Source organism: Hyla sarda, chromosome 6, assembly GCF_029499605.1.
Source record: "Hyla sarda isolate aHylSar1 chromosome 6, aHylSar1.hap1, whole genome shotgun sequence".
NCBI lineage: Eukaryota > Metazoa > Chordata > Amphibia > Anura > Hylidae > Hyla > Hyla sarda.
The window spans coordinates 69,231,848-69,256,684 of NC_079194.1; the positions used below are offsets into that span (position 1 = coordinate 69,231,848).

The 24,837-nt window shown below is 43.1% G+C and overlaps 1 protein-coding gene across 7 annotated transcripts in view; it reads left to right on the forward strand.

The window, feature by feature from the left end:
- SFMBT1 (Scm like with four mbt domains 1) overlaps positions 1-24,837 on the forward strand; it is a 116,165-nt gene that overhangs the window by 63,986 nt on the left and 27,342 nt on the right. For 6 of the 7 annotated variants that reach the window (XR_008844881.1, XM_056524069.1, XM_056524071.1 and 3 more), the window contains exons 3-12: positions 3,185-3,279; positions 5,164-5,404; positions 9,244-9,332; positions 10,766-11,006; positions 11,117-11,211; positions 11,572-11,673; positions 13,944-14,097; positions 16,553-16,635; positions 22,312-22,438; positions 23,639-23,752. Coding sequence is in view for 6 of the 7 variants with exons in the window: in XM_056524069.1 (XP_056380044.1) it covers positions 3,185-3,279; positions 5,164-5,404; positions 9,244-9,332; positions 10,766-11,006; positions 11,117-11,211; positions 11,572-11,673; positions 13,944-14,097; positions 16,553-16,635; positions 22,312-22,438; positions 23,639-23,752 (1,341 nt within the window). In the remaining variant the exon portion in view is untranslated. Of the gene's footprint in view, positions 1-3,184; positions 3,280-3,310; positions 3,446-5,163; positions 5,405-9,243; positions 9,333-10,765; positions 11,007-11,116; positions 11,212-11,571; positions 11,674-13,943; positions 14,098-16,552; positions 16,636-22,311; positions 22,439-23,638; positions 23,753-24,837 lie in introns of those variants that run through there. The other variant, XM_056524073.1, reaches the window with a different exon arrangement.

The window sequence follows — 24,837 nt, forward strand, 5'->3', positions numbered from 1 at the left end:
CGCATGCGGCGATACCACATATGTTTATTTACGTACAGTTTTTTTTTTTTTTTTTATGGGAAAAGGGGGGTGATTAAAACTTTTATTAGGGGAGGTGTTAAATGATCTTTATTCACTTTTTTTTCCACTTTTTTTTTGCAGTGTTATAGGTCCCATAGGGACCTATAACACTGCACACACTGATCTTTATCATTGATCACTGGTTTCTCATAGGAAACCATTGATCAATGATTCTGCCGCTTGACTGCTCATGCCTGGATCTCAGGTACTGAGCAGTCATTAGGCGATCGGACACCTGGAGGCAAGGTAGGGGACCCTCCTCGTGTCTAACAGCTGTTCGGGATGCCAGGATTTCGCCGCAGCGATCCCGAACAGCTCCCTGAGCTAACCGGCAACATTTTAGTTTCACTTTAGACGCGGCGTTCAACGTTGAACGCTGCGTCTAAAGGGCACCGCGATCAGTGCTGCACGCTATTAGCCACGGCCCCGGCCGTTGTTGGAGGCCGGGCCCGACCCGCTATGACGCCGTGGCCCTGAGTTATAGAACGGGAGCAGACTCATGACGTGCATGTACGTCATGGGTCCTTAAGAGGTTAAAGTGCCCCCATGTTCCAGATAAAGAACATTGTAGTGCATGTTATCATCTTGTCCCTAAGGCCGGGTTCACACTACGGAATTTCAGAATTGAAATTATGCTTGAAAAATCTGTTGCAGCAGAGTCCCATTGCTGGCAGTGCACAGTGCACAGTGCACACTGCAAAGTTTCCGAGGTGGACTTTCATCCTGGAAATTCCGCTCGAAAAATTCTGCTCTGCAGCCATTGCCGTCTATTGGGGACGGCAATGTCTGTGCGTTCCTAGCACCTGAATCAGTCAGTGCTGGCTGCGTTTGGAAGTGTACACTTAAAGGTCAAAAGTTGTTCGTGTTTGGCATGGCTTGGAATCCCCATCATTGGAGTCCGTATATGGTTCTTCAGATGGTGATACTTCACTACGACATAAGAAACTTCCATCATGTTCACACAATAAATGTCTCAAACTCTTATACTGACTTCAGATTTGCAAGTGCAGCCTCTCCCAATGAAGTGTTTTCTGAAGCTGAACAATGTGATGTTTATATACAAAAACTGCAGATTAATGGGAAATGTTACCATTCATTTGCTGTTTGCATGTAAACAGTTTTTGACAATTTTTTTTATTCTGGCAAATATTTCATGTGACATATTTTGCAACATTTTCAAGTTCATAAACATAATGGAAATAAGCAAAAGCAAAAAGCTGCCATAAAAACCTTCTTGTGCAGAATATTTCTAATACACTGAAAAACCTTTTCATACATATGCCACAGGGTTATGACAAATTTGTACCAGTGTCTCAGAAGAAATGTTGTCCAGAAGAATTTTTTTTTATATATGACTTTATATATAGGATAAATATGACTGCAGACATGCATGGAAATTAATAAATTAATGTACTATAATAATAATAAAAATAATATATATACATACTAAATGGCCCCTATTTACTAAGAGTGTTGTGTAGGTTTCTTTGTGGGTTGTAATTCCCTACATTTTCCACTTTCCCTACATTTAGCTTTTTATTACACATGCTCTGATCTGTAGAGTTTTCCTCAGCTCAAATCCACCACATTTTCTGTGGAAACTTTAGTAAATATGTTGGGTTTTTATGAAAATGTCGGGAACACGCCCCTTTTTCGGGTCTTAGCAGTAAAATAGAGAGTTGGTCGGGTTTTTCAGACAGACAGAATTCTAGCGCAAATTCCGGCGCAGACAGGATTTTCTGGCACACAACCCAACAAAACATGTCGGGTTCACAATAGTAAATCAGGGCCGGTGTGTGTGTGTGTGTGTGTGTGTATGTATGTATGTATGTTCCAGCATCACGTCCAAACGGGTAAAGATATTAACATGAAACTTGGCACACATGTTACTTATAGGAGGTAGGAGGACGGGATAGGTGGTCAGCATATGGGGACAGGATATGGGGTAAGGATATGATGACAAGCGGATCCCCAGCGTATTTTTTCGCTGCAGATCCACCGCTGAAGGACTGCTGTATGGTACGTGTACATGAGCCTTCTTGGAGCGGCAATATGCCGCTACGAACAGACACACTGAAGCGATGTGTGAGTCGCTGCGCATGCATGGTGTACTCTCACATTGCGACCGCTCCCCCTGCTCTATGAGCTAGGCCGAGAGCTGCCACGATGTCGGAGTATACTGCGCATGCGCCCCGCGACATCGCAGTGTGTCTGCTCAAAGCGGCAAGATAACCAAGCCATGTATGCTGATATTGTTTACAATGCATCTTGAACCATTTAATATGGCCCTTAGTTGCACAACTTTATTTCCATGTTCTATATGCCTGCTGCTTTTGTCGTATTACCTTTGCAATAAAATTGGATTTCCCATTCCCAATTTGGCATGTGTTTTTTTTTTTTTTTTCAACAATACTGACAAATTCTTCTTAAAGGGGTACTCCACCCCTAGATATCTTATCCCCATCCAAAGGATAGGGGATAAGATGTCTGATCGCAGGGGTCCCGCCGCTGGGAAACCCCGCGATCTGGGGGCACCCCAGACATCCAGTGCACAGAGCGAACTTTGCTTTTTGCTGGATGACTGGTGATGCTGGGCGGAGGCTCATGACGTCCCCGTCACACCCCGCTTGTGACGTCACGGCCACACCCCTCACTGGATGTCTGGGGTGCCGCAGCCCAGATCGTGGGGGTCCCCAGGACGGGACCCCAGTGATCAGACATCTTATCCCCTATCCCCTAACAGTATTGTTAAAAAAAAAAATTAAAAAAAAAACTACACATGCCAAATTGAGAATGGGAAATCCAATTTTATTGCAAAGGTAATCCCCTTTGGATAGGGGATAAGATGTCTAGGGGTGGAGTACCCCTTTAAGTTGTTTTTATAAGTTCCCTCTGCCAGTAATGTGTGTAAACAAATTAATAAAAACATGAGGATGAATTAGAAGCTATAAAGCTATATATATATTTCATAGTTTTGTGCAAAGAATGAAGTGCACATTGCCTTGTACGTTCCAAGAAGACAAGAACACGTTTGCTCCTCTGTAATGTATGAATATATTTTCGGTTCACTTCCCATTTAAGGGAGACTGTAATGTGTCAGCAACTTTTTTTTTTTTGGGTAAAGCTGCAGACTCCAGCCTTGAGGAGGCAGAATTTAACTGGGAGGAGTATTTAGAAGAGACGGAGAGTACGACGGCTCCTCACAGCTTTTTCAAACATGTGAGTTATTAAAGTAAAGGCTTACCATTTCACATTAATTTAATATCGACATACTTCAGACTGACACGTGGATCATGAGATCAAAACACAAGATGACTAGACAGTGTTAAGTTTGTTCCTCTTTTCATCTATCGTACTTTGTTATGATGTTTACGAGATAATTTGGGTAAGTAGTTGTGCATGCACCAGCTTTCCCATGGTTCCCTGCAGTAATAAGTTTGAAGACACTAACAAGTAAGAAATACATGTGTTATGTAGCTATTTACTCCCTTTACTTTTATTACTACATAAGAACCCCAGAAAAGTTTTGTCACTCACAAGAAACCTCAACCTCCAATTATATGTAAAGGGTTAGGCTGGGTTCACACTACATTTTTGCCAGACTGTTTTCAATCCGTTTTTCTAAAGAAAACTGTATGGCTAAAAAACGGATGGAACAGTATGGAAAAAAGTAAACTGTATGCGTTTTTAAACAGTATACTGTTTTTAAAAGTGCATACAGTTCCGTCAGTTTTTAAAGAAAAAAAAAAAACATACGTTTTTGAAAATTTTGTCCATTTTTAATGGGAGGGGTCTTGGGTGGGGACTTTAGGATTCAAATGCGCATGTGCAAAGTAAAAATGTATACGTTTTTCCCATATGGAACCGTATACATGTGCGTTTCCCATTGACGTCCATATAAAAAAAAAAAAAAAACGTATGCGGTTGCAGTACGGTTTTTAAACCGGAGACAAAATCGTGGTCAACCACGGTTTTGACTCCGGTTTAAAAACCGTACTGCAACCGCATACGTTTTTTTTAAAATATGGACGTAGTGTGAACCCAGCCTAAAATGGGCCGAAGCGCCTAACTGAACCCTTTTATTTTTGGCTGTTCTTGGCTTTCCTCAGAGAGCAAAGAGTACTGGGTAGTATAGGAGACTGTCTGTATATCTGTACACCTTTTGCTTTGCCATGAAAGAGTCAACCAGTACCAAGTGGAAATGAATGGTTATGGTGCCAGCTAAGCGCTTCTCTCCTTGGGTTTTAGCAATTGGTAGAGGTCTTTTAAGTGGATCTTTGCAATAAATTAGTTGTTTCACAATTAAGATTTAAGTCCTTTCCACAGAATAGTGGGACATGTTTCTTAACATGGATCTCAGACTGCTGTGACCCCTGTGGTCTTAAGAACAGGGACCAGAGTCTCCTGTCAGATCGGAACATCAGTAGTTTGTACACACCGCCGCTCCATTCATTATCTATAGAAGGTGACAAACATAGCTGAGTGGTGTATTTGGCTATCTCCAGCAACTCCCATAAAGTATGGAATAGCAGTGTGTACGCATATCCTCTGGGTAGGGAATATGTTTTAAAGGGGTATTAAGGGGTATTAAGTCCAGGAAAAAAAATATTTTTATATATCAACTGGCTCCAGAAAGTTAAACAGATATGTAAATTCCTTCTATTAACAAATCTTAATCCTTCCAATAATTATCAGCTGCTGAAGTTGAGTTGTTCTTTTCTGTCTGGCAACAGTGCTCTCTGCTGACATCTCTGCTTGTCTTGGGAACTGCACAGAGTAGAAGAGGTTTGCTATGGGGATTTGCTTCTACTCTGGACAGTTCCCAAGACAGGTGTCATCAGAGAGCACTTAGACAGAAAAGAACAACTCAACTTCAGCAGCTCATAAATACTGAAAGGATTTACAAATCTGTTTAACTTTCTGGAGCCAGTTCATATATAAAAAACTGTTTTTTTCCTGGATAACCCCTTTAATCACTGCACAACCCCTTTAAGTCAAAGCTGGTTGGTTGTAACTGAATAGCTGATTCCTTTATGATTTTAGAGGCCATTCATATGCCTACCATTAGGAAAGCTAAATTGTACTATATTTCCTGTGTGACAGGTGGACACCTCCATGCAGACTGGTTTGTCTCCAGGAATGAAATTAGAGGTCCCACTTGGGACAGACCCCCAGTCTTACTGGATTGCAACTATCATCACTACTTGTGGCAAGTTGCTACTCTTACGATATGATGGATGTGGGGAAGACCGGTCAGCAGACTTCTGGTGTGATATTGTGGCTTCTGATCTTCATTCCATTGGGTGGGCCCAGCTGAACAAGAGGACCCTTAGTCCACCAGAAAGTAAGATACAACATATTTTATTTTTATTTTTTTGACCATCTGTTGACAAATGATGTCTTACAGACATAAGATAAGAATATGTCACTATATATGTAGAATGTTTAACTAACAAACCTGGTGGTGTACTCTATCTTCAGGTTGTGTGTGGTATTGCTGCTCATTTTCATTGAAGTGGATGGAGCCAAGTTGTAATACCCCATACAACCTAAGGACAGGTGTGGTGCTGTTTTTTTCAAAGATATATTGGCTCTGTTTTTCTATTCCTGGATAACCTCTTTACAATGGGTTTTCTAAATAAGACAACCCCTTTAACTCCTTCCTGACAACTGCCATTGCTACAATGTAAATTGGAAGGTTATGTATAAAGTGAAATCGGGAGCTGGGATCAGAGATCATTCTATGCATAGGCCATAGAGCGTTACAGCTTTATGGGGTGATATCATCAGGTCATTTAAGTTGTAAATCATACAACATATTTATAAATACCTTGGTTTTCAAGTATTTTGTCCTGATTTTCATGATTTCCGACTCCTGTCCTTAGCTTTGCAAGTAGTTTCCAATGGTCATGACCCCCACTATGGCTATTCAAGTGCAGCTCTTGCTGTGTATTTCCCTGTTGGGCTGGCTGGGTTATCCGGAGCATGCACAGTAGGCGTGTAGCTGTCCTGTAGTACTGAACTTCTCAGGTGGGCGCCATCATGTGTTTTGGTAGCCTTTTGACTCTTTCCCAATGACGGATGTCTGGAGAGAAAAGGTTCAGGTATGTTGGATTTCAGAGATGTCTGGCAGTGGCATTCCTCCTTTCTCTCCATTGAAAACCCATATTCGACCATATGTTGGGATTGTTTGAAATAGCTGTCATTTGTCTGACATATGTCAACGTAAAGACGTGTAGTCTGCGGTAAGGAAAAGATGTATGAGATCTTCTACAGCATATATATATATATATATATATATATATATATATATATATACATATCACAGTGTACTGCCCACAAAGCAAGAGGATAAGAAGCAGGGTAAACAAGATATTACAACAATAATAATAAAAATGATACTAATTAAAAATATTGCTAGGGACATTTATTCCAGGGGTTCAGTAGGTTTATTTTTGAATACAAGTGTTCCGGACAAAAAAAAGATTAGATAATATCTGTCAATTTAAATGACCTGCAAAAATAACATAGAAAAGCTATGAATGGTTATTCCCTAGTATTTGTTGTAGACGGTAAGGACAGCTCCTTTCCCCTGAATACATGTAATGTTCTGCACATCTTGCCAATACTGATGGGCACAAGGTTTGATGTCTGTGAATGTGCAGTCCCTAGAGTAAGCCTGGTTGTAACAAAAGAATGCCCTCGGCAAGGAGAAAATGTTATGTTCCAGACTGAAACAACTGCTGCGTAACAGGTTACCTGATTGTTAACACATTCTTATATTTAGGTTATAGACTAAGACAGCATTTTGCTTTACAATGATGGGTACAACTGTTACCTTCCAACGTTGGGTAGACATTTTAGAACCCCCCATATACCAATTAATTAGGGAAAATTTTATTTATTTTCCATAAAATAGGGGGAAAAATGCTCTGGCTTCTTTGTTCTAAAAACAGTACATATTAAATGTGTATGGCAGTGTTTCCCAACCAGGGTGCCTCCAGCTGTTGCAAAACTACAACTCCCAGAATGCCCGGACAGCCGTTGGCTGTCCGGGCATGCTGGGAGTCGTAGTTTTGCAACAGCAGGAGGCACTTTGGGTGGGAAACACTTGTTTTTGGTATTGCAGTTCAGCCTCATTTACTTGAATACATGACCCAGCCCATGTTCCAAAATGGCACTGTTTCTTGAACAAAGCAGCCTTGTATTTCTAATCTTATACAACCACCTTACGTTTTACACTACATGCAAAATGCATTAAAAAGTGAGCATATCACTTCATAGTAGGGATGTCCAGATACCGATACTGGTATCGGTATCTGGACCGATACTGGACATTTACATGAGTACTCGTACTCCTGCAAATGTCCCCGATACCTAATCCGATACTTGCCGGCGGGACCTCTGCTGGCAGGTATCACAAGGTGCCGAACTATGCAGCGCACCCAGCAGCCAAGCATGCATTATAGCCGGGACCTGTGGCTAATGCCGAACATCACCGATCACGGCATCTAAAAGTCCAAAAGTTAACTGCCGGTTAGCTCAGGGATGCTGATCGGGATCACCGCGGGGAAATCACGTTGTCCCGATCAGCTGTGAGGACAGCCGGAGGTCCCTTACCGGGCTCTGTGCCGTCCAATCGTTGCTACATTACTGCTACTAGCCTTGGCAGGCAGAAGTAAAGGAGCATGATAACACTGATCAATGCTATGCTATGGCATATCATTGATCAGTGTATGCAATCTACAGATTGCATGTAATAGTCCCAGATTTGTAAATTACTTCTATTAAAAAATCTTAATCTTCCAGTACTTATCAGCTGCAGTCTGATCCACAGGAATTTCTTTTCTTTTTGAATTTCCTTTCTGTCTGACCACAGTGCTCTCTACTGACACCACTGTCCATGTCAGGAACTGTCCAGAGCAGGATAGGTTTTCTATGGGGATTTGCTCCTACTTTAAACAGTTCCTAAAATGGAACTCGGTCTTAAAAAAAAGTGGTATCGGGACATCACTACTTTATAGAAATACACATCATAGCTGTCAGGATCCGGACTGGTATGCGGAGAAGACATGGGTGGTGGATCCTCTGTGTCAGTGAGGTGATGGCGTGGGCCGTACCAGGGGAACGGAATCTAAGGGGTTACTGGTTTTCACCAGAGCCCGCCGCAAAGCGGGATGGACTTGCAGCGGCAGGTAACCCCCAGGTCGTTCCACCCGATAGCAACTCAACCTCACTGACGGCTGAGACAGGCGCAGTACACAAGGATAAGGCAAGAGCAAGGTCGGACGTAGCAGTAGGTCTGGGCAGGCAGCAACGGTTCGTAGTCAGGGGCAGCGGCAAGGGTCTGGGTACACAGGCTTGGGAACACACAGAAATGCTTTCTCAGGGCACAAGGCAACAAGATCTGCCAGGGACAGGAAGGGGAAGTGGGTTTATAAAGTGTAGGAAGTGTTAGGAACTAATTGGGCCAGGCACCAATTAATGATGCACTGGCCCTTTAAATATGAGAGACCCGGCGCGCGCGCGACGGGACTGAGCAGGAGGACGGGGCAGGTGAGAGACACGGGGCGCGATCCGAGAGCGGGCACGTCCCGCACCTCGTATCGCGTCCCCTCAGGGAACATGGGAGCAGCGCTCGCGGTCAGCGGTGCCGACTGGAGCGCTGCATATGCCCTGTAGATTCAGGTCACTAGGCCAAAAGTCTGGTGCCCCTTGGGCATGAGGGTCCTGGGCATTTTCCTAGTTTGTCCCCCTGTAACAACTTCATAAAAGGGATAGAAGAGAAACTACTAAAATCAACAAGTGGTAATAAATGAAGAAATAACTATGAATACATTCAGTAAGGAAATGATTCTCTATTAGTACTGTCTAAAGAACATCTTTAAATGGTAGGTGACATATGCCTTTGCCTTTTAGCTCAGAAATAACTGCATCCCCAGGCCATGCTGTAAGCCTTCACATTGACTTCTGTGACCCCTTCATACTAGAAACATGGTTGTTTCAATCCCCTCCCCCCCTCTTCCCCTACAGTGCTATCTTCTGACATGTCTCTATAACGTGTTATAGGATAGGGAATAATATGCCCAAGATCCAGTGTTGCTTCAAACACTGATTTGTGCAGGTTAGATGAGATAAATAGTTTTAAAATGTGGTTATATTTACAAAGTTTTTCTCCTTTAGTTCTAAAAGAAAAATTGCAGAATTGGGAAGAATTTCTTGTTGAGACATTGAAAGGAGCCTGCAGTGCACCTACTCATCTGCTAGAGGGCGTAAGTATACCATTCAATAAATTTGGTTAAGCCAATAACTATATAGTTTTGTGGTGTCGGGGTGATGTGAAGTGTAGGGGCAGATGTTATTGCCCAGGGGCAGATGGTGTTAACATCTTTGTGTTCGTGACGCCAGGGCGTTGTTTGCCTGTGTAACCACCCGAGGGTAGCACCGCTAGTCCTAGGTTAGGCAGGGCAAATAATAGCCCAAGGCCAGGTTAGGTTAACGGTAGCTTTTACTGAGGTAGACGGATGGTACAGTCTTTAGAGCTAGGCCATGATCCCAGAGAGGTGACCAGTAGCACAGGGGACCTCACAGCTTGCTGGGACTTGAGGTGACTTGACAGACTTTAACACAGCCACACTGACTATAACTGACTTGACTGAAGATGGTGACAGCAGACAAAGAGGACTTGACTTATGGACTTGTGGCTGCAATTTAGGCTTGAAGCCTCCAGATGTGCTGGACACTGGCTCTGAGACGTCTGGACTGGAATTATACTCAGGATCTAAGAGCGTGATTGTAGTACCTCCCCCTCTTATAAAGGGGGGCTGAGCAACAAGCCCATAGGCTAGCTGTAGGTCATCTGGTCACCTGGTGCTCTCTGGGTAACAAAACATTTGACTTGAACATGTGACAACCCTTACCACGTGACTAACAATCATGTGACCATATCAAAGGTCCTTTACACTTTATGTACAACTTATACACTTTATGGGGGAACACTACAGATGAGCCCTGGGGACGTTCAAGGACTCAAGCTGATAGGACTATAGGAGGATATCCAGTACTGGGACATTACAGTTTCATCCTATACTTATAGAAGTACTGAATGCCTTGTATCCTTTGTGGAGAAGTTTGCACTCTCAGGCCCCTTTCACACAGCCGTTGAGTTTTAACAGTAGTTCTCTTGACAGGGCACAACGGGTCCTGACGGCTCCCATTTACAATTATGGGGTCTGTCAGACACCGTTTTTTTTTTTTGACGGAATAGGGGGAGAAAAAGACGGCGCAAGCAGTATTTTATCTCCCACTATTCTCCCCAGCTCCCCTGACAGGTATCACACTGCCATGTCATAACAGTGTGAAAGGAGCCTTACTTTGTCAAAAAGGCCACTGTAGTGTAATCTGGGCCATTGCAATCCAGACTCCACCCATGTATATCAGGTTACTTAGATCTGTTTCTAGCCTCTTCAGTTCTGTGTCCCCAGTCCCTAGACCACCTTAGCTGCCATGTTATACCAAGTCACCTTTATTTTGATATTACTTTTGACTGCAGTTTTAGAGTTCTGGAAAGTGTAGTATTATCCAATTGTATTTTGTTGATGTAGTAAATCTGCCTTTCTTGGGTTTGCTTTATTCCAGAGATTTTATTTATTATTCATCCCTTGAATAAACAAAATAAAATTGTATGTTTTCTATGCCCATGCAGCCACACAGAGGGAAAGACCCACTAGATTTGTTTGGGCCTGGTTGCAGACTGGAGCTCCAGCACCCAGAAGACTCCTTGGCTGCATGGCCAGTCCAAGTGCTAGACAACATTGGTGGGCAACTTCAGCTGCAGTATGAAGGAGCCCCTGAGTGGCCAAGCCTACACTGCTTCTACCTTAGCCCATCCTTGCATGAAATAGGGTGGGCTAGTCAGAATGGTTATGAAATAAAGCCCCCCAAAGGTAAGTAAATTCTCCCTCTCCTAATATTCTGCATAAGTGTTTGGCCTTGTACCTACAGGTGAGGTCAGATCCTAGAAATCTTTATCAATGAAAATATTTTTAAATTGCAGAAATTGTTCATCTAAACACAGCAGAGAAGTGGAAAGAAATACTGACAAAGTGCTTAGAAGACACTGGAAACCATGTACCAGCCGACTTCTTTCAGGTTTGTAACATTCCACGGGTGATGGTTCCACGGTGCAGGAAATCGTTCTAATCTGGAAATAAACTAGAAATGCTACTTGTTTGAAAACATTTAACTGTCCATCTTAGGTCAGGTTTACTTGTGTCCATCAGTCCAGCATAGTTGCCACGCAGCGTGGTTGCGGCAGATCACAATATTTTGCATGCACCATTTTTTGATTTTGCACAACTATGGCTATGAGGCACCAGATGGGATATCTGTATGTGTCACTCAGTCTGTGTAACTAAGCAAAAGCCTGAACATTAACATTTTAAGGGTAACTCTAATGCACACTTGCTTAGAAGTTAAATGGCTATTTCTCTGTATTGATATGTTTTCTAGGTACAAACGCAGATTCCCAATCATACATTCACATCTGGCATGAAAATAGAGGCGATAAATCCCAAAGATCCAACATGCATTGCTCCTGCAACAGTGACTAAGGTGATACAAGTGTTACATACTCTTGTTGAACTGGGTTTTACCGTATATACTCGAGTATAAGCCGAGTTTTTCAGCACAATTTTTCGTGCGGAAAACACCCCCCTCGGCTTATACTCAAGTGAACTCTCCGCCCTCAGTGGTCTTCAACCTGCGGACCTCCAGATGTTTCAAAACTACAACTCCCAGCATGCCCGGACAGCCATTGGCTGTCCGGGCATGCTGGGAGTTGTAGTTTTGAAACATCTGGAGGTCTGCAGGTTGATGACCACTGTAGCCTTCGTCATCATCCAGACCCCCCCCGACCCCACTCCCTTTAGTTTTGTACTCACCTCCGCTCGGCGGGAAGGAAGGGTGAGCTGATCCAGGCCATCTGTGCTGTAGGGACCGTCCGGTGGGGAGGGATAGTCGTTCCAGGCTGTCCATCTTCACCGGGGGGGGGGGCCTCTTCTCCGCGCTTCGGGCCCGAATAGTGACGTTGCCTTGACGACAACGCACAGGGACGTTGCGCATGAACATGGACAGCCCGGAACGACTATCCCTCCCCACCGGATGGTCCCTGCAGCACAGATGGCCTGGACCAGCTCACCCTTCCTTCCCGCCGAGCGGAGGGAAGTACAAAACTAAAGGGGGTGGGGGGAGGGGTCTGGATGATGACGAAGGATGCAGTGGTCGTCAACCTGTGGACCTCCAGATGTTTCAAAGCTGCAAGTAGTTTTGTAGTTTTGAAACATCTGGAGGTCCGCAGGTTGAAGACGGGGGGGGGGGGATGATGACAGGCGGTGATGATGAAGGGGGGTGTGAGATGATGACAGGCGGTGATGATGAAGGGGGGATGATGACAGGGTAATGATGAAGGGGGGGGGGATTATGACATGCGGTGATGATGATGAGGGTGTTAATGATGGGGGTCTGGATGATGACTGGGGGGATGATGTATTTCCCACCCTAGGCTTATAGTCAAGTCAATACCTTTTCCTGGGTTTTTGGGGTGAAATTAGGGGCCTCGGCTCATATTCGGGTCGGCTTATACTCGAGTATATATGGTAATTTTTTTTAAATTGCGGCACACATTAGATAGAAGTAGGTTGATGGTTGCACAACAGTTGGGCAAACAACTGTCTGAGGAATGATGTTTTACCAATGCAGCCATACATATTGTAGTCCATATTGGCCATTACAGTTGTTCACTCGAGCAAAAGATGCACAATCTTTCTGGAAACGTTCTAAAAACATTAATTCCTGAAAGTTAAAAGGTCTATTTCAAACACGACAGACTTCTTTCCAGATGGTGACAGTCTGTCAGCTGAAATGGTTGTTCATTGTTAAGTTTCCTCTGATGATTTGGCTTAAATCATCGGTTTAGATCTAATGTGTATGGTTACTTTTAGACCCTACTTTAGAGAGTTTTTTTGTCATTGGTTCTTTTATATACGGTACTTAACAGGAAGAATAGCACAGCATGCAGAACTAGTCATTCTGACAGATGACAGACACCATGCCAGAACTCAACGGACCCCATTGATCATCAATGGGTTCTGTTGGGTGCATTGCTTATGTCTGTTTTGTGATACATTTTATAACAGAAATTAAAACATAGGTGGGAATTGAGTCTTAACACTATTAAAAGGGATCTTCACTCATACTGATGTATTCTCTGTACACAACCTGTAAGGATGCTCATTCAGGCAAAAGACCAGATATGTCCATACAAATTCTGTACTTGTATCTTACCCTTTTAGATTCTTTGCCCGTGGCAATGTCCTTGCTGCATGTGTGAACAGTAATACACACTGTCAGTAGCAGACACGGAGATCTTTTTATGAGAATGTCTTTAAAACAAACCAAAAGTACAAAGGAAAAAGCAGAGAACTGTTTGTGCTCTTTGAAGGGGTTGTCTGGGCACCAGAATCCCCCACAGCTGCAGTTCCCATTGCCTGGTCCCTTCTCATTACCATTTCTTCCTGGTTCCTCTGACTTGTTATCCCTGCAGGACCTGCCCCACTCAGCCAATCACTGGCCACAGTGGTGTCCTACCTCAGTCAGTGATTGGCTCAGAGGGCAGTCCTGTGGGGACAGGGCATCATTGGAACCAAGATCATCGGAGTGGCAGCTGTGCAGCATTGGGGTAGGTGAGTACCACTTACAGACACATATAAAATAGTTTTGTCTTTTTTGTTTTCATTCCTGGGCAATCCCTTTAACATGTTAACTTTTGACTACACAAGAACCTGCAACATGTTATATCTTACTGAAGTCCCTTTCTCCCCCAGGTCTTCAATGACAAGTATTTCCTGGTTGAACTCGATGATCTACGGCCTGAGGACTCTAGGAATTATCAGACCATGGTGTGCCACAGAAATAGCCCACAAATTCTTCCTGTAGGTTGGAGCCTAAAGATGGGGCTGACTGTCCAGCCTCCTCCTGGTACGTATGCATAGAGGGGGGGAAAAAGGCACTATTGTCCTTTTCAAAGGCTACCTATCATTAAAAAAAAAAAAGTACATGTCATAGTGACATATCATTGATGAGTGTCCAAGTGGGGCTGTATCCCTTATTCTTTGATATGCTCTGCTTTCCCCGGAGAACAAACTGTGCGGTCTAGTCTATGAAACTGTACAGAGTGGGGGACATGTATCATTATTTGTGTATGGTAGAAGCAGTTTACCCCTTTTGCCGAATTCTAAATTATGCGCAGAAGCGCTAATCAAGCGCAATGAGTTTCATAAATTGCTCTTTGAAAAATGGAATCGATCATTTAGAGCATCTTGCTACGTGCAGTCCAAGATGGCTTATATTTGCGTAAAAAATGTGGTCAATGTGCAAGATTTCTGCGGGTAAATGAAATGTACGCAGTTAATAAATTTGTGCGTACTAAATATGTCACTCCAAGGTACACCAAAGAAGCGGAACCCCACAGTTCCTAGGAACTCTGACTTTGGGGACTCCTAACCAAGTTACAGTATGAAATACGGTACCGGGACACCACATACACATTTGGAGGAAATTCTCCACTAGAATGTACGCAAAAAAAGACGCAAAAAAAAAACTGCTTGTGCAAAATTTTGCGCAAAAATAAAAACAGGGTTAAAATCTTTGATACATGTCCCCCAGTGCGCTTGGCTGTAAAATAAAATAAAAATTCTGGGGCACAATGCTCAGCCGAATGCTTCTGCCCCTTTCTTTTAGCGATCAATGAGAGCTCCTGGACCCTACCAATCAAAACGTCTGACATACCATTATGATGTGTTAAACATTTTTTAAAATGACCTCCTTTAATATTGTATGAAGTGCATCTATCACATCAGTTATACTTAAACTGGTGGCGCATTGCACTATGGGCTGACAAGCATATAGCAAGCAATCCCTTCATTGGAGATTTGGTGGCTTTTTTCAATAAAAAAAAACAAAAAAAAAAACACCTTTTTGTATACTGTGCCCTAGTGTCAAAGAGGCGTGGCCTGGTGTCCACTATTCCAAAGGGAAGCAACACCTCTCTGCTGACATCACATCTTCTCCTCCTGGTGATTGAGACACAGGGTTCACCTGCCTGCGGCCACCATGTGTATTTCTCCCGTGTTCCGTCAATGTGTATTACGGCACATGTGTGGGGCGTCAGAAAGGTTTAGAATCACTTGGAGACTCCCAGAAATCACCGTAATACACACTCAAAAGTGTCCATCAGTGACTTGTCAAAAAGTTTGTTAAATGTCAGGGGCACTTTAAGTAGGTCATGTGAATTTTAGTCTCTCTTTAAAGGGTCAAGGTCATTGACAGTTCATTGGTGTTGAAGACTGGAAGGATGAAGAACTTATGGAAGTAGGAAGTACAAGAGTAGCATATGAACCGATAAATGGCATAGTAAATGTTGGAGGGCTTTCTCTAATATAAATGTTTCCTGCTTTTACTGAAATTCAGCAATGTACAAGTGATCCCTCAAGTTACAATATTAATTGGTTCCAGGACGACCATTGTATGTTGAGACCAGAACTCTATGAAAACCTGGTAATTGGTTCTGAAGCAACCAAAATGTCATCCAAAAATAGGAAAAAGTGAGGAATAAAGAAAAACAAGTAGATAACTAATATAGATAAAGCAAATCCTTACATATAAAAGTAAGAAAGAGATGCTGGGAGCTGTAATCACTGTCAGTGTTTCCCAACCAGGGTGCCTCCAGCTGTTGCAGAACCAAAACTCCCAGCATGCCCGGACAGCCGTTGGCTGTACGGGCATGCTGGGAGTTATAGTTTTGCAACAGCTGGAGGCACCCTGGTTTTGAAACAATAGTTTAAGTAGAGGACAGGAGCTTCTTTAGGGTCCTATACAGTACACACAGTGTCCCAAATGGAGCCGCCCTTACTTGGTGTCCAAAGGAGCAGCTAACCCTGGCACAGGTAAAGAGTAGTACAGAATTTGTCGTTCCTCCCTGTACTGTAGGGGGCGCTACCAGACAGCCAGTCAGTGCTTGCACCTCAGTAATACAGGTGATTTACCAGTAAAATGCCCATTCTGATTGGTCAGTTCCTCCAGTTGTGACACGTCTCACAGATCTGGACTGTCTGTAGCATTGTATGTCGAGTCTGGTTTCAAATTACAATGGTCCAGAAAAAACATTGCATGTTGAGGCCATTGTAAGTTGAGGGATCACTGTACAAGTGATCCCTCAAGGTACAATGGCCTCAGGTTACAATATTTTCAACTTACAATGGTCGCCCTGGAACCGATTATTACTGTAACTTGAAGGAGCACCGTAATGGCCTTTTCAACTGAAAATACTATAAATACCCATTGTGTTGCATGTAGCATTCTTAGATTGCCTCCTTCTACAGTACATCTGGTGAATCTAGGTAACGTGTCTCACTTTGTCATTCTTCTCCTTCAGGTTATTCAGAAGAGGTCTTTGACTGGGATAAGTATCTGACTCATTGCAATGCTCCCGCTGCTCCTGACAGTTGTCTCCCTGAGGTGAGCTTTTCACTGCTGAGACCTCGCAGGTTTTCCACAATGTCTTGCATCTTAAGCTGGTTGTACGCAGCAGCAGTAAAGTTTTATTAGTAGGACAAAGGAGACAAAAGCAACTGCGTACCATCTAAGCATTTAAGGAAAAGCACTGATTGCTGCCCTTTTAATAAATACAAATAATTATCTATCTATTCACCTTTATATATTTATTTATTAATTAATATGTGTGTGTGTGTGTGTGTATATATATATATATATATATATATATATATATATACTCAAATAGAAGCAGCACATCCAAAGAAAAAATTAAATGAGCTGGGTGGAGGCACAATGGAACCTCTGTGTCCCGGATCACAACTTGTATAGAATAGAAGGGTGCAGCACTCCCGATTAGTGTTGAAAAAACTTGTAGTTTATTCCATGATGCAGACAACGTTTCGGCGATCTCTCACCGCCATTTCCAAGTGCTTTTTGCACTTGAAAATGGCGGTGAGAGATCGTCGAAACGTCTGCATCATGGAATAAACTACAAGTTTTTTTCAACAGTAATTGGGAGTGCTGCACCCTTCTATTCTATATATATATATATATATATATATATATATATATATATATATATATATATATATATATATATATATATATAATGTGTGTGTGTGTGTGTATATATATATATATATATCTAATGGATAAATGCAGCACACAAAATAAGTCTAAAGAACTGGTAATTTATTCCATAGTGTGCAGCAGACAGACAATGTTTCAGTAGCGTGAAGCTTCTAAGATGTTGTCTGTCTGCTGTACACTATGGAGTAAATCGCCAGTTCTTTAGACCTATAGGCTAGGTTCACACTACAGAATTTCTGCCTGCAATTCCGCTTTGAAATTACAGGCAGAAATTCTGCTTGCTAAAATGCACAAGCTAGTGAATGGATTTTCCGTTCACAAATTCCCACTTCAGAGTTTTGAAAGTGGAATTTGTGAACGGAAAATCCGCTTTAAAATATCCGCCTGAAGAATGGCGTTGCTCTTTCTTCAGGCTGATATCCTCACGGAACACATTGCAGTCTATTGAGGACGGCAATGTCTGCGCGGTCCTAGCTGATTCAGTCGGTGCTGGCCGCACTCGGGATCTCCGGTCAGAAATTTTCCATCTGGAGATTCCGCAGCCTTAGACTTATTTGGTGTGCTGCATTTATCCATTGACTATTGTGTTGGACCTGGTAACCACATTCCTTTACATGCGTGCACCCTCCTTTAAAGTAATTTAAATAAATAAGTGTGTGTGTGTGTGTGTATATATATATATATATATATATACACACAGTGATCCCTCAACATACGATGGTAATCCGTTCCAAATGAACCATCGTTTGTTGAAACCACCGTATGTTGAGGGATCCGTGCAATGTAAAATATACCACAATGGTCTTCAACCTGCGGACCTCCAGATGTTGCAAAACTACAACTCCCAGCATGCCCAGACAGCCAACGGCTGTCCGGGCATGCTGGGAGTTGTAGTTTTGCAACTTCTGGAGGTCCGCAGGTTGAAGACCACTGGTATTGGAGGTTATACTCGCATGTCCCCGCCGCTCCGGACAGTCACTGCTGCCCGGGATGTCGCCTTCCATCACTGTTGCTGCATCCCCGGGGTGTCCCCGATGCTCCGGCAAGGCCTCTGCTTCCCCGGCATCCTCGCTCTCCGTCGCCGCCATCACGTCGCTACACACGCCGCTCCTATTGGATGACGAGACAGCGTGCACAGCGACATGATGACGTCGATGGAGAGCGCCGATGATGCAGGGGGTCCCGAAGAGGACGCTCCAGAGCCCCGAGCACAGGTAAGTGATCGTCAGCGGAGCACACGGGGCAACGTAAACGGCTATCCGGTGGCAGCTGAAGCAGTCAGCGCTGCCGGATAGCCGTTTATGCGATGGCCCCGACATACAAAAGCATCGCATGTTGATGCTGCCTTCGTATGTTGAAATGATCATATGTCGGGGCCATCATAGGTCGGGAGGTCGCTGTGTGTGTGTGTGTGTATATAATATATAATCATGATCATATTTATTTAAAATCAATGTGAGTTAATTTTGCTCAAGTCATTTAATCTGTTTATTCCCCCGCACTTCCCTGAATTATGCAAATGCATATGCAAATATTTCAAAACTTGACATTTCTAAAAGTAAATAGTATTGTGGACTGTTGCCCCATTTAAGAACAATATAGTTAGCCACTAATCATTTAAAGTGGCTGCTGACAGAGAACAATAGAATATATTATATGCACAGCCTTTGAAGATCTTGTATACATCAGGTTCGTTGTATCTTCTCCATGTTTCCTGGTATAGCGCTTGAATTTCTACGTCTTGCCGAAAGCGTGCCCTGTAGTGTCACCTAGTGGCCAAATATAGATAGACTCTGGGAAACTTTTTTTTTTTTTTTCTCTTTCTTTTCTCTTAATTCTGCTTGTGTAGAACAGGGTTCGCAGTAAATATGTCATGTTTAATTCCTCAGCTTTAGGACTAAGACTCTTTAGGGCATCTGAGGCCTGTAGTCAAAATAACTGGGATACATATTAAATGATTCTTTGCAATTAAAAAGTGACATTAAAGTGAATCCTTGTCTCCTTATTATTTCCCCAGTGACTGGTTATGGGAACATAGAGAGTAGTCCTGCCCCCTATCTGAGCTCTGTACACTGTATTACCTATGTCAGTGGTAATGAAATGATGACACAGACAGATCCAGGCATATTGCCTCCAGTTACCGCCTAATCTTAAAGATGTTCTTCGGTGAAGTAGTAACTTCCCAGATCATGCAGAATGGATAAGGAATATCTTTTACTGACTTTCTGAGGCTTGTAGTTAAATTCAGACTTTGCATGTTAAATAGCGAGGAGGTCTTTGTGTTCCTGAAAGGTCTGAAGTTCGCACTCTTGTGAGGTTTTCGTTTAGAAGATGACAATTGCAGATCTATGAAATCCAGACAGATAAATTTGACTTATCTTCACATAGAGTGGTATATCAGTCATGATGGTTACAGTTTTTAGATCAGATAAAAACATTAAAGGGGTACCCCACTGGAAAACATTTTCTTTTTTTAAATCAACTGGTGCCAGAAAGTTAAACAGATGTGTAAATTACTTCTATTAAAAAATCTTAATCCTTCCAGTATTTATCAGCTGCTGTATACTACAGAGGAAGTTCTTTTCTTTTTGAATTTCCTTTCTGCCCAACAACAAGTGCTCTCTGCTGACACCTCTGTCCATTGTAGGAACTGTCCAGAGTAGGAGCAATTCCCCATAGCAAACCTATCCTGCTCTGGACAGTTCCTGACATGGACAGAGGTGTCAGCAGAGAGCACTGTGGTCAGACAGAAGGGAAATTCAAAAAGAACTTCCTGTGTATTATACAGCAGCTGATAAGTAGAATTAATTTACAAATCTGTTTCACTTTCTGGCACAAGTTGATTTAAAAGAGAATGTTTTCCATTGGAGTAACCCTTTAAGGGGTATTCCCACAATAGGATGTCTACTGAGTGGTGCTCGACAAAGTCACCTAGCTTTAAATTGGGGGAATACCCTTTTAACAAATGTTACAAGAGTATAGCAATATTCATCAGTTTAGAATCAGGTTCAGGTCCCTGTTTTCACCTCCAGGAGCCTCTCTCTTGCCTGTGTTACTTTACATGGGTCCTCACTGGTCCTAGACTGTCTATCTCACATGTGTCTCTCTTAATTGGGCCCTGCTTATAAGTGCTTTCCCACAATGTCCCCACTCAGTATGCTATTCCCTCTACTGCCTCAGGTTCTCCGCTCAGCACTCTCGGCAGGGCAGATATTTGCTTATATGGACCTTCTTCTTAGGGATCCTTCTTGTCTACCTAATCCATTATCTTCAAGACTTAAACTATGACTTTCAGTTATGTCCCAACTAGGACACCACACAAACCCTACTGTCTAGGCAACATGTCACATGTAAGTATCCAGGCCACTCTACAGGCCTGCATAGCTGTCTATCAACTTTGAAGGAAAGACATCTCCTCGACCCCCAAATAGTACCCGCCAGTTTAAGCATACCATCACACAGTTTGGTCATACATCACACAGTTTGGTCATACATCACACAGTTTGGTCATACCATCACACAGTTTGGTCATACCATCACACAGTTTGGTCATACATCTCACAGTTTGGTCATACATCTCACAGTTTGGTCATACATCTCACAGTTTGGTCATACATCTCACAGTTTGGTCATACATCTCACAGTTTGGTCATACATCTCACAGTTTGGTCATACCATCACACAGTTTGGTCATACCATCACACAGTTTGGTCATACCATCACACAGTTTGGTCATACCATCACACAGTTTGGTCATACCATCACACAGTTTGGTCATACCATCACACAGTTTGGTCATACCATCACACAGTTTGGTCATACCATCACACAGTTTGGTCATACCATCACACAGTTTGGTCATACCATCACACAGTTTGGTCATACCATCACACAGTTTGGTCATACCTCCACACAGTTTGGTCATACCATCGCACAGTTTGGTCTTATCATTGCACAGTTTGGTCTTACCATCACACAGTTTGGTCTTACCATCACACAGTTTGGTCATACCATCACACAGTTTGGTCATACGTTCACACAGTTTGGTCATACGTTCACACAGTTTGGTCATACGTTCACACAGTTTGGTCATACGTTCACACAGTTTGGTCATACCATCACACAGTTTGGTCATACGTTCACACAGTTTGGTCATACGTTCACACAGTTTGGTCATACGTTCACACAGTTTGGTCATACCTTCACACAGTTTGGTCATACCTTCACACAGTTTGGTCATACCTTCACACAGTTTGGTCATACCTTCACACAGTTTGGACATCCCATCACACAGTTTGGTCATACCTCCACACAGTTTGAGCACCATATTGGGCTGCCCCAACCACAGCCCAAGCAGACTATCCAGATCAGACCACTCCCATGCTCACAGTACACATATTCTTTTCTACTATAGCAGTGATCAACCAAGGACACTGCAAGCCAACCTCCTACGTGGCCAAGCCTTTCTAACAAAAAATAGTAACAGTAATAACTTGGCAAATCAATTGATCAGCTTGCCTTTGAGACTTACTTTTCACAATACGGCAAACCTCTTTTACAGCTATACATAAGCAATACATGCACCCTCTGCCTCATGGAGAAGACTGGTTTACTCATTATCAAGATAGACCAAGGAACAATAAACCAGCTCCTCTCATGGGTCTGCAAACTCCATGATTGTTACCAGACTCAGCTTTATAACACCTCCCCAAGCTCCTTGTACAGCTTGGTGGTATATGACGTTGCTGTCAACATGCACATCTTTTCCTCAGTGCTCTTCCCAGACCTATGTGTGGAAATATGTTTACCATCTCCTGTAAGGATTCTAATTCCAGTTGTAAGCCACAGCAATTCAGTATGATGGCACCATCAGGTATCACAGGCTGCTGTCCACAGTTCAGATCCGTTACAGTTACAGTTATGTCTGCGGGAAATAAAATGTGGCTATTGGAAAAATGACAGGAACCTATTTTCGACCCATCTTCACTCGCCTCATCTGGCACATTCTAAATAAGATTCTGAATAACATGGGCTTCTCTTGTTTTGCAGGTCCAGAATGAACATGTTCTACAGGAACGTATGAAGCTTGAGGCCGTCAATCCATTCCAGCCACAGGATATCTGCATCGCTACTGTCACAAAGATCACTGGCCCATATGTCTGGCTCCAGCTCGAAGGTTATAGTCCTCAGATTATTTGAACCTAGAATCGAATTTTAGTTTTTATAAGCAGCATTTTCAGTTTGTGTTTCACAAATGTAATGGTCACATGGGAAGAAAATCATCCACATTACAATAATAAATTATAAAAGGTCTGTAGAGTGCAAACCGGTCAAACTAGTGTTAAAGAGATGATGGAGCATAAGTGCTGGGTGCCTGTAAATGGACTAGAGACACCAAGGGTTCTCAAGGGCTTGTTCTGCGTAGCTGTATGGTGCCACCACATGATGCCAGGTTCACACTTCACACACAATTAGGTACAATGTTATTAGTATTTATATACCCCAATACTTATTAAAGGGTACCTCTCATCAAAAAAAACTTTTGATATATTATAGATTAATGTATGCAGAATAACTTTACAATTGCATGTTATTAAAAAAATATGCTTCTTTCTATTTAATTTTCCACTTTGAAGAAATTACCACTAGGGGTCTCCCTACCAGTCCTGGCAGCAAGCATTTCAGACTCATGCTGGACTCCTAAACACTACGAGCTGCCAGTCTGCTTTGTTCACAAAGGAGAACACTCAGAGCTGCCAGCCTGCTTTGTTCACAGCCTGTTTGGCTGTGAACAAAGCAGGCTGGCAGCTCTGAGTGTTTAGGACTCCAGCATGAGTCAGAAATGCTTGCTGACAGGACTGATCGGGAAAAATACAATAGAAAGAAGCATTTTTTTCATTAACATGCTATTGGAAAGTTATTCAACATTCATTAATCTAAAATATATCAAAAGTTTATTTGATGAGAGGTACCCTTTAAGTATTTACATACCCCATTCACTTACTGAGTAAATAATCTGCAGCAGATTCTAGGTGTCCTGTGAATATTCTGCTCTGCAGACTGCTGTATATGTTGTGGAACAGCAGTGGGTTTTATTCGCAGTAACATGGGGGGGGGGGTCGCTGACTTTTGATGTGGAGTTTAGGGCTGCTTCAACTGCTTAATATTTCCTGATGTGAGAAGCAATGCTTCATAGGATATTGGATTAGTAATACATCGTCCTTTCACGTCTACAGTCACACACTCTGAAGAAATAAAAATCATAACTACATTGTGATCAGGATTTGGGCATTACATCGGCAACAATGATTGAATATGAAAAACAAATGCTAGAGTAAAACGGTTTACCATAACATTATGTTTTCTTGTCCACTAGGTGTAAAGACTCCTGTCCTGGAGTGCATTGTGCATATGGAATCCACTGACATCTTTCCAATGGGATGGTGTGAAACAAATGGACACCCATTGTGTATCCCACCACCTACGAATGGTAAGTTTTCACTTTTTTCTGACTTTTCTCATAAAGTGGGGCAAAAAAGTATTTAGTCAGCCACCAATTGTGCAAGTTCTCCCACTTAAAAAGATGAGAGAGGCCTGTAATATTTATCATAGGTATACCTCTGTTACGCCGAGCGCTCCGGGTCCCCGCTCCTCCCCGGAGCGCTCGCAGCGTTTTCCTGTTCGCAGCGCCCTGGTCAGACCCGCTGACCGGGAGCGCTGCGATAATGTCCCTAGCCGGGATGCCATTCGCATCCCGGCCTGCTTACCAGACTCGTTCCCCGTCTGTTCTGTCCCGGCGTGCGCGTGGCCCCGCTCCCTAGGGCGCGCGCGCCGGCTCTCTGCGATTTAAAGGGCCGGTGCGCCACTGATTGGCACCTGGTTCTAATTAGTGTGTTCACCTGTGCAGTTCCCTATATAACCTCACTTCCCCTTCCCTTCCTTGCCGGATCTTGTTGCCATTGTGCCACTGAAAGCGTTCCTTGTGTGTCCCAAGCCAGTGTTCCAGACCTCTTGCCGTTGCCCCTGACTATGATCCTTGCTGCCTGCCCTGACCTTCTGCTACGTCCGACCTTGCTCTTGCCTAATCCCTTGTACCGCGCCTATCTCAGCAGTCAGAGAGGTTGAGCCGTTGCCGGTGTATATGACCTGGTTGCTACCGCCGCTGCAAGACCATCCCGCTTTGCGGCGGGCTCTGGTGAATACCAGTAGCAACTTAGAACCGGTCCACCGACATGGTCCACGCCAATCCCTCGCTGACACAGAGGATCCACATCCAGCCAGCCGAATCCTGACAACCTCAACTATGAGAGACAGAATGAGAAAAAAAATCCATAAAACCACATTGTCTCATTTTTAAAGAATTTTTTTCAAATTATGGTGGAAAATAAGTATTTGGTCACCTACAAACAAGCAAGATTTCTGTCTCTCACAGACCTGTAACTTCTTCTTTAAGAGTCTCCTCTGTCCTCCACTCGTTACCTGTATTAATGGCTCCGTAATGAACTTGTTATCAGTGTAAAAGACACCTGTCCGCAATATATAACAAAGTATTGAGATGAACTTTTGTTATTGACT